Raw genomic sequence first — 10,722 nt, forward strand, 5'->3', positions numbered from 1 at the left:
TACGAAGAACGAGTTGAGTCTTAGTTCAAAAATCTTATGGGGTGTTACAGAGACACACCTCATAAGAAGTATAATTAATGTATTTGAATTTGATTCCCTATAGCAAAAAAAACCCTACAAATAATAGTGTCTAACATTAAAGTTATGTTTACTAAAGAACTAAATGTAATGAATTCAACCATTTCAGCAGCGTTATGAGTTGTGGACTGAGAGGTGCAAGAGTAACAATGTTTCATTGCAATGGAAGATAATTTTCTTTGTTTATATGAAGAAAACTGATGAAATGGACAACAAAGAAGATTCATTTTCAATCATCCTTACTGAAAATTTTAGCACAAATTAAAAACAGTCACCAAAATAGCAAAAAAAATTGTCATAGTTACATGAATCACTATGACTTATAGTAAATATTGAACTCCATTAAATAGGAGGAAGAGCACTTTGAGGAATGAAACAAACTTCATAAGAAACTTAATTAATGTATTTAAGTTCGACTATCCTATAGCTGAAAAACCCTACAAATAGTAGTGGCAGAAAATCGATATATTTATAGACAACAAAGGGCAGTGTGAATGATGTGAGACCAAATATATATGTTTTAATCATTATTTTTCTCATATTTATTATTTATATTCTTTCCTTTTTAGCATAAATTTTATGGATTGTGCTAAATATTGTATTTTATTTGTAGAAATAAATTGGGATAAAGTTGAAGAAGTTTCAACTTAAAACGAATTAAATATGAAAAATGGAAGAAGGAAATCAAACATGCAGCTTAATGGATTAAATTTTATAAAATAATATATATGATGGTTGAAGTAGAATTGGATTTTAAATTGGAAGATTGTCACGTGACAGGAAGATTGTCACGTGACAGCCAATAACGGCGGCAGAAACCAACAATGTTTCATGCGCGAGAAATTCTTGTTCTATTTGGTTTTGGTTTCTCAATTAGTTATGGACTCAATTATTTTATTTAAGGTTTACTATATCTATAAATAGTCCTTAGAAATAATTATTGGAGGCAACCAATTAGAGAGGATCTGGAAGTGAAGATCAAAGTATAAAGTTGTCAATACTTTTTAGCGTTTGTTTCTTCTTCTTGATTTCTTAGAGATTAGTGGCTAAAATCCTTGTTTTGGGGCTGTAGCTACGGATTCAATGTTGATTATTAATGGTGTTTGAATTAATTTTTTATTGTCAATTCAAATTACTCCTTTTTTTGCTATTTCTTTACTAGCTATCTAGAGATAAAAATAATGTCTATCTTGGATTGATCATAGGAGATGTTAGATAGACCAGAGAATATAGAGAGCTCGATCCTCTCATTTAGTTGAGGAGATTAGTGTTCAGGAATGACGCTCGAAAGACGAACACCTTGCTTGGTTACAATGTAGGATGAAATATAAATGGTCATCAGTTAGTCTATTTATCCCCGCTCAATGATGTAGTTAGATAGCTAACTGGGGTAGGCGCGAGAGGTGGATAACCCGGATCATACTATCAACCTATAAACCAGTAATTTGACAACGGAAGTTAATTCTAAGCCAATAATATGATACATGAAATCCAATATATGTTGCAGCCTTGGAATTTTCCAATTAGTATAAATAATTTTACTATTACATTCCTTCATTCCTTTCTTTTGGTAGTCTTAAATAAATAATTAGACTAGTATAATTTGGTAAAAATAGTTAATTGATAGGTCCTTTGGGATCTATAATCTAGTTCTTTTAATACCCACTATATTACTTGCACGACTACGTACACTTGTATGTACAATTGGGAGCAACAAATTTTTGGCGCCGCCACAAGGGACTTAGAAATTAATTATTTTTCTAGGTTATGCTTTTTCTTTTTATTTATTTATGTTTTAATATAAAAAATTTAAAAAGTAATTCCTTATTTTATTTTATTAGTTTTACTTCCCCCACCCCCACCCCCCAACCTTATGTTGGTTTTTGCAGTTTTGGAGAATTCTGATTATCCAAAATTTGAAGCTAAGGAGCACATTGGAGCTTAAGTGGGGTGCGTAAGACCCTTGATGAAAATTGAGAGAACATGCTACTAGCTAGGCCTAAAGGCCTCAGGAATTTTTCTTAACCCTTCTTTAAATTTTATTTGATGCTTTGGGGACATAACATCTTTTTAAGTGTGGGATGGAGGAATGAATTCCTATTTTTACTGTTTTATTGAGTTTTTCTTTTTTAGGGTAATTTCCTCGCGTTTTGTTTTCGGTTCTTTTCCCAAGGATAGTCCCTTTGAACCGAGTGTCTTTTATTATTTAGGGATAAGTTTATTATTATTATTTCTTGAGAGAAGAAAAGACTTTTTTGATTGGTGTAATACTTGCTATTAGGTCTAATTTTTGAGTAACACTTTCTTGTGTATGCTTGAATTTTTTTTTATACTCTTTGACACCTAAGCTCATGGTTTTGACTTTGTATATAACTTATTTTATTTTGTAGTTTGTTATGATCCCGTCTCCCTTAGAAGTGGAATTGATCCGTCTTGATTGATACTTGTGCAATGTGTGGTGAGATTTTATTTATTCCATATTTTGCATCTTAGTCTAGAACTTATCCTGCATGTTATTGAAATGAAATAAAAAGAAATGTTTTGCTTAGGAGATGATAATAGGCTTTCTTTGAGTTGTCTGGTAATTTTAGATTTTTTAGATGTTCTATCACTAGTTGGCCCTTTTGAGCCTATAACCTTTTGTTGTAGCCATATTTTTCCCTTGACTATTTTGTTGAATCCCTAGTTTTTGCACCTTGCTTCCTTGAGCATAATGCATACACTTAATATAATTTCTAATTTTGAATAAAAAGAAATGGTTGAGTGAAAAGGTAATCAATGGTAGCTACAAAGTGCTTAAAAGCCCTCTCTGAAAGAATGTGATGTTAAAAAAAGGTTACCTTAATGATGATCCTGGTCCTTCGACGTCGTGCACCTTAACATGTAAAATACTTAAGTTGGGGCGACTATTATGAAGGAAACTTTTAAAAAATAGTTGAAACATTTTTGAGATGATGAGAATTGCTTGTGAAATAATTGTTGAAGAAAGGCTGAAAATAAAGAGAAGAAAATAATGGGTGATGAAGTCTAGAAGTGCAAAGTGCTTAAGAAAGTATAAGTCACTATTATATAGTTTTACTACATGTCTCCTAGCCTACATTACAACCCGTTAAAGTCATATTTGATTCTATTCAAGCATGCTTAACTAGTGGAGATGTACACAATGAGCAAGTCTATGGTTCTTTGTGCATACATGTGAATTTTCTTTGTGAGTGTGAGTTGTTTTTTTATTTTAAGTCCTTAATTTATATTCAATCTTTTAAATTGAGTGTGTGGACTTTTTCTTTTTGTGAGGGCACTTTTTTCATGATGGATATGTGATGTTATTAACTTCTTTGATGAGAGTTGGTGAGCAAACTTAAATTTGATGAGTTCAAAGTCTTTCCATGAGGTTAGGAAGTTAGAGATTGGTTGTTTATTTTAATGTCTTGCATAATAATTGAGAATTGTGCTTGATGTTTTAAAGTTAGTATATGGCCTAATTGTTTGTATTAACCAAATTGATGACATTCCTAGTATGATTTATTTGAGATGAACTTTAATGCTTGCTCGAGGACGAACAAAAGTTTAAGTGATGAAAAAGGTGACAACTCTTTTGAAAAATTACAACCCTTCTGAAAGGTACAACCTTTCATAAACGTCACATTTTCATAAAAGTCGCAACTCTTCATAAAAGTTACAATTTTTCATAAAAGGCACAACCTTTTATGAAAGAGAAGACTAGTTTTGAAAATAAATAAATTAAAAGGGAATTCTGGTTTCTGGTGGCGTCACTATGCGGACCTAGGGTTCTCTTTTATATATATTAGAGCACATGCTTCGCACGTATGTTTCATGTAAATTTTTATAGATATGTTAGAATGACTAAAATTTCATAATGTGTGTGCGTGTAAATTGTATTGAATAATTAAATGTAACAATTATAAAATAAGACTAAAGATTTACGGCAATAAAACATTCATAGAAAATTAAACTAGAAGTCTAATAGAGAAAAAAAAAGGACAAAAAAGAAACAGATTTAAGAAAAAATACAATGTAGAAATTATTCTTATAAGATTGATGTATATATAGATGAAAAAATAAGTACAAAATTAGTACACAACTCTATGAGTTCTTACCGATTTCTTTTTTATCCTATCAAAATTTAAGAGTCTTTTTCATTTACATTAACTATAGAATAAAAAAAAATAGCCTAATAATCTTGGTAGGGGTTTCATGAGATAAAGAAGTTGAATTTATATAGATAGAATAGAAGGAATATCAAAGATATCTATCTTAGAGTTTTAATTTAAATATTTGGAGGTTATGAATATGAAAAGATGAGAGTTATGGATGTTAAGAGTAAAAATGTTGAATAAGTAATTAGAAAATAATAATAAATAAATGAAGAATGTGAAAAAGAAAATTAAAGTTAGCAAACCATGTAGAAAGAACAACTAAACTTCTTATCACGTAATTAAGCATCAATGAATTTATATCATGAATCTAGAGTCATTTTTTAATAATAATCAAGAGGACATTATCAATGTGTGTGTCTCCATTTTGCAGATTTGCACCCTTTTAAATTATTAAATTTCGTTATTTATCATAAAGAATAATACTTTATCCACATAATTATATTATTTATGAGAGGGCTTAAGAAAAAAGTTATCAAAAAGAGGAAAAGTATAGCAAGTAGTGACTTTTTTTTACAAAAAATAAAAATATTATATGCATATAGATTATAGATGATAAATATTAATAAATAAAAAGTTTAATTAGAAATTAATCTTAGGAATCCTAAAAGTCATTAACATTTTAATTAAACTTATACAATCAAATATTTAAATATTATAATAATTTAATTTATAGAAGTTATAAAAACGTAATTCAACTTTCAACTTTTTTTGTTCTTGCTTTTAGTAATATACTAGTTTTTGAGCAAGTGATTTGCACATGTATTCCAAGGTAAGTAATTGTTTATTAAATTAATATTAGAATTGATGTGTGATGAGTTATATGAACTTTTGAAAGAGATAGGTTACCTTTTGCCTGAATTAAACTTCAGAGTCCTTTCATAATCAATTTAATAGAAATAATTAGTTAAAATGTATATAAAATATTAAATGTAACATGACAAGCTATTAAGATCAACATGCTTTGTGCGATGCCACATCAAATCAGACAAAGAACTTCAAACAATGAATTAATCCTCTAAATTACAAGTTCATCTACAATATATCATTTCATATATAATAAAACTTATTTATAGTAATTCATGCAATTACACATTCAAGTGTAACCCGAACTAAAGCTTAATAGCATAAAGGAACAACAACTTTACTAATCAAAATCACCGAGGGGTAAACTACCACTAAAATACCAAAAGAAAGAATTTGATTGAAGAGTAAAAATATGTCTTTAAACTTTATGTGGTCATTCAATTGGATAGGATTTATTTAGTTTGTAATTGCTTTAGTTTAAGATATTCTATTTATCTAATAGTATAGCTAGATAGATACACATTAAAACCTTGAATATACTTTTTTCCTTTAAAGCTTGTAACGCCAAACATGCAATCTCATTTATTTATAAATTTAATCTATTATTGTATTTCTAAAGAATAACATAAAATATGGTAGATTAAAGGTAAATAGATGCAAGAGAATTTCCTTTTGAAGTTATAGAATAATATCATAATAAAATGATACGATGTAAAAAAATATATATAGTGTGCAGCTTTTGTTTGCCTAGTCACCACAAAGTACGTAACCAATAAAAAAAATAACATTAGAGTTTTCTAGCTTTTCGACTCTAATAATAATCATATGACGGATATAGTAGTATTCCATGCAATATGTATTGGGGACTTGGGGTGAGAAGGATAAAACAAAAAACAAAAAAAAAAAATCTAAAAAGCAAACAAAATAGACCAAATATAAAAGAATAAATATATAATAAAATCTATAAACAGTACATAATATATGTATTCATATGTAGATTTTTTTCCATTCAACATCACTTAAACTTTGAAAAATGGCCATAGATATCAAATGATACAAGAAGCAAAAGAGAAGTAATATCAAAATTAAAGAATCAAGAGATACAATACTGAAATGTGACTAATTTTTTTTTAAAAAAAAAACTCTTGTTTTTCATTATTCCTCACACCTTGATATGAAGCTGATGAAAAATCATTCATTTCATCGACATTTCCATGGTTTATTATCTTAAAAAAAACAAGCAAAAAAAGAAAGAAATAACTAAGATTACTTCATGACAAAGTTTACAGAAAAATACATTCTCATGAAGCACACAAATGTATTTATAAGTTAATAAATATATAATGTCATATTGAAACTCAAAAGTCATGCTGGAAAAAAAAATAAAGTCATACAAATAACTCTTAGGTTCACCATACATGCACTTGCAATTAATTTGTGATTGGTTCTTCACCATATATGCACTTGCATTAAATTTGTAATTATTTCTTTTCGCTAATTCATTATACAATGTAATTAATAATTATTTAATTTTCATGCTAATAAATAACTCATAATCTAAAATATAATTGAAATATTATTACCTAATATAGAATTTAATTAGGTATTAAAAATATTTTAACTAACAATAAGGGCAAAACTGTAATTCAACTTTAAAGACAAAACCTTCCCACATATATATATATATATATATGATACGAGTAAATTACACACGCTTCATGCGAGAATTTTGTATCAAAAGATTTTACAAAATAATGTTTAAAACCTACTGGTCATTAAAACTAATACACTATGTTGTCTTACATACAGGATTACGTAGTATCGAACATTAATAATATAAAATAAAATGATAATCATAATTTCTTATCATTTATCCTTCAATCACTTTAATTTGATTTTACAATTTATCCTTTTGCCTTCCGAAAGTGTTACTATTTGATATTTTTGTTGAAATTAGATGAACATCAACCTACGATATAAAATTTTCTAATAAATAATCTAAATTTGTACTATCAAATACTTATAACAATAACTTTACAGAAATATAAGCAACAAAGTTTAAAACATTTACTCAAAAACAACAATAAATATCATAAGCATATTGTAAAGAAGATCTTCACAACGTGTAGCTCCTCTCAGTTCCTTCATGTGGCTGTTCAGTTTCTTCTTTGTACCAAGAAAGTGGAACTCAACAGATTATTGTTTATTGAGTTACAATCAACAAATTTTTTGTACATGCTAGCTCAAAACTAATTAATTGATCAGGACATGGCGAAATGGTTAAGTTGTAAGGCTAATCCTATCAGTGTAGTTGATGAAAGAGAAGCACAGACTGCCTCTATATGTAATAATATTCAACAACTCTTACACGGAACAACTTTTGCTTCAGACTTCTTGCTATTGTTTTGGGGGTGAAATTGTTGAACAGGTTGAGCAGAGTCCTGTTTGACTTTAGCAATAGGACCATTGAATTTATGTACATGTGCTAAGAGATTCTAGTAGTCCGCTCAAGGCATCTAATGCAAAGGTCTTTTGGTCGGGCCATTCCCCGAACCCTGCACATAGCAGGAGCTTTAGTGCCAGGCTGCCCTTTTTTATTCACTTCTTTTTGACAGGGGAGCTGCATCTATTTATTGATGTGAACTCATGTACGCAGATACGAGATTAGGCAATATGCTAGGTTCTATATTCTTGGTGAGCCCCTCTCTGTTCTAGGGGCTTAGTCTAACGTTCTTGAGTTCTCCAATCATTCACATTTCTTCTTAAATTTATTTCACATCCTGTTTCGTCAAAACTAACAGATATGTATACATTTGTGAGAGATATTTGTTATTCTTTTACTACTTTTGACCATTAAGTAGGATGTCTTGTTTGACGGTTTCAACATCAAAGTCTTCCTTACACTTATGCTTTTCTCGTCATAACAACAATAAAATGCCAATATCAAATTTCACAAAAAGAGAATTGGATGAAACAATGAATAGCATAAATTTGTATTTTTCAAGTCAAAATGAACAAATCTGATAGAAAAAGACCATGCTGCCATATCTTCGACAAAGAACCTCAAGTAAATTTTTCTAGTTCATCGTCAGTATGCACTAGTTTTAGGTCTCGTAAACTTATTTAACACAACCACATAAAGGAGGGGTTCACGAGCCATAAATGTTGATAAAAGTACTTAACCGCTGGCGTTAATATTGTCAGCAGAATGGCGCATCAATCCACAGAATGAGGAGGCATGAAAATACAAAAAGTTTCAAGTCTTCTAATCAAGTGACTTGAGTTTTTTTTCTTAAATAAATATTGTCTATATCCATTTGACAAGAGGTGGTTAGTCATTTTAACTCAACTTCACAAGCAGAAATTCCTTGTTTACTAATACTATACGAAATGGTTAAGAAACAAACAAGGAATTATTTTATTTCTCGGTCTACTGTCTTTTATTTTTCTCATTTCTAATCCTATTGCTTGACAAAATTTCACGGGCAAAAGAATTTGCACCATTTTCCTACTCATAATCACCTCAAGCAGGAAGTGAGCTCAACGAACAAATTCTCTTTGCAAGGTATTGTGAGACCTCCCATTAATTGATCAAAGCCAAACTTTTATATAGATTGACTTAAGTATGATATTGGCACGATAAATCACTCTTTCTGGCTCTCCTACATATACTGCGCAATGTCCTTTTGGAACAACTCCAGATGTATCGAAGACCTCCTTAGAATTTGATTAGCGTGAATAAATGGAGTTATTTTGATACCCATTATCGCAAGAAATAAGATGTAACTCTAACTAATGAAGGGAAACAAAGAACTTGTGTTTTGTTGACATGTTTGGCTTTGAAATATATATATATATATACAAGCTTATCACAAGCTTCATATCAAATATTACTTGTGAGACAATGGCACATGAAGCTTCACATGGCTTTGCTTACTCTATTACTATCAACTACTCAGACAATAAATATGTTGAAGAGCAACATTAGGCCCCAGATTTATTTCACGAAATAGAATCAACAAAAATTGATGAAGTTGATTGCCAAGATAGAAATCTAAAGGTCACCTATCTACATGACAAAGAAAAGAGCGGAACTTGGTTTTGCTTCTTACCAGAAATTGTTCAATTAATGGTTTCAAACTATTAGCATTGAGAGAAGAAAGCAAGAAACTTATCATCAATTATTTTCAAACAAGCTGCATCCACAAATTTTAGGCCCCATATAGACATGGACAACAGACATTGGCACATGGCTTTGCCTGCGGTGGTTAGTGACAAAAACTTAGCTCCATTTTGTGTAAATAATCCCCCATTCATGATCCTTTCTCATCATCAAGCACAAGAATTATCAATTTATCCATCAAAAGTCTCTAAATTTCTCATTCACTTTCTTGTTACCAGTATTCAAAGGAAAAATGGAAATGCTCAGCGCTAAGAAACTCATCAAGATGGCCAGGAAATGGCAGAAGTTTGAATCCATGCAGAGGAAGAGAATTTCATTTCCAAGAAATGGGAGTGATGTAGAAAGGTGCAGTACTTTTTCATCCTCTATAGTCGAGAAAAACCATTTTGTAGTATATACAATTGATCAAGCTCGTTTTGTCGTTCCCTTGGCTTACCTTGAAAATGAGGTTATTAGACAGCTTTTGGACATGTCCGAAGAAGAGTTTGGGTTGTCAAGTGGTGGCCCTATTACATTACCTTGTGAATCAGACTTCATGGACTACATCATATCACTAATAACTACTGAAGATCTTGTCAACGCGTTGCTCCTATCAATTCCTTCCTCTTGTTGTTCGACTTCTTCTTTGTGCCAAGAAAGTGGAAGACAACAGCTTCTTGTTTGTTGAGTGAAGGTTAAGAATTTTGTTGTACATGCTAGCTGAAAAATAGTTTTTTAGACGGTAAAGATTGAAGTGTACACAATTGTAAAGCAAATCATTCACATTGATTATTATTTTTGTGAGAAAATTTACCATATTCAAGACTTCTACTTTTCAGTTTGGTTACAGAAGTCCTAACAATCTAATCTTGGATTGATGTATTTTCTTTTCATAAGCGAAAAACTCTAATTCAAGCATGATAAATATATAATTATAAATAAGTTTTCAAAGGCAAAATGGCATACACCTATCACCATTTTTTGATCTGTATTGTTTAATCTAATCTTGTCAGATTCATTTATTAAGTTGAATCAAAACAATTTGGTAATATGAAAGATGAAAAATCTGTAGGTTACAAAAGCAATTAATTATGGGGAGTTAGTTCCTGGATTATTGTAGGAAAGAATATCCAGTTGTTTATTTCCAAGGTTTTCTTGCTATTCTTGAACTTGCACAGCCGAAGCCACCAGTTGAGAGTTGATTTCATAGATGGTACTCAACTAATAGTAATTATCTCAGAAAGTCACTTCATTTGTTGCAAACTATCCATTGAGTAATTTTATGGGGATAAGGCACAAGTGCCCCTAGACTATGACCGAAATCCCACAGATACTGCTTTTAATTAAACTAAATTTTTTTTATGTAACTTTATATATATACTAGTTTCTGAGCACGTGCAAAGCACGTGTGTTTCATGTAAATTTTTAGAGATATGTTAGAATGAATATCCTGATTGAAATTGTGTTATAGAAATACTCGGATAAATCAATATACCTTGA

At 30.1% G+C, this 10,722-nt stretch overlaps 1 protein-coding gene across 1 annotated transcript; it reads left to right on the plus strand.

Annotated features, from left to right (window-relative positions):
- The first annotated feature begins 7,328 nt into the window (after positions 1–7,328).
- On the plus strand, positions 7,329–9,910 carry LOC101254894 (auxin-responsive protein SAUR68-like). Its single transcript, XM_069296786.1, has 2 exons — positions 7,329–7,404; positions 9,462–9,910. Exons 1-2 carry the CDS (start codon positions 7,329–7,331, stop codon positions 9,908–9,910), a joined length of 525 nt encoding a protein of 174 aa, XP_069152887.1.
- The last annotated feature ends 812 nt before the right edge of the window (positions 9,911–10,722 follow it).

Source organism: Solanum lycopersicum, chromosome 4 (genome assembly GCF_036512215.1).
Source record: "Solanum lycopersicum chromosome 4, SLM_r2.1".
NCBI classification, from domain to species: domain Eukaryota; kingdom Viridiplantae; phylum Streptophyta; class Magnoliopsida; order Solanales; family Solanaceae; genus Solanum; species Solanum lycopersicum.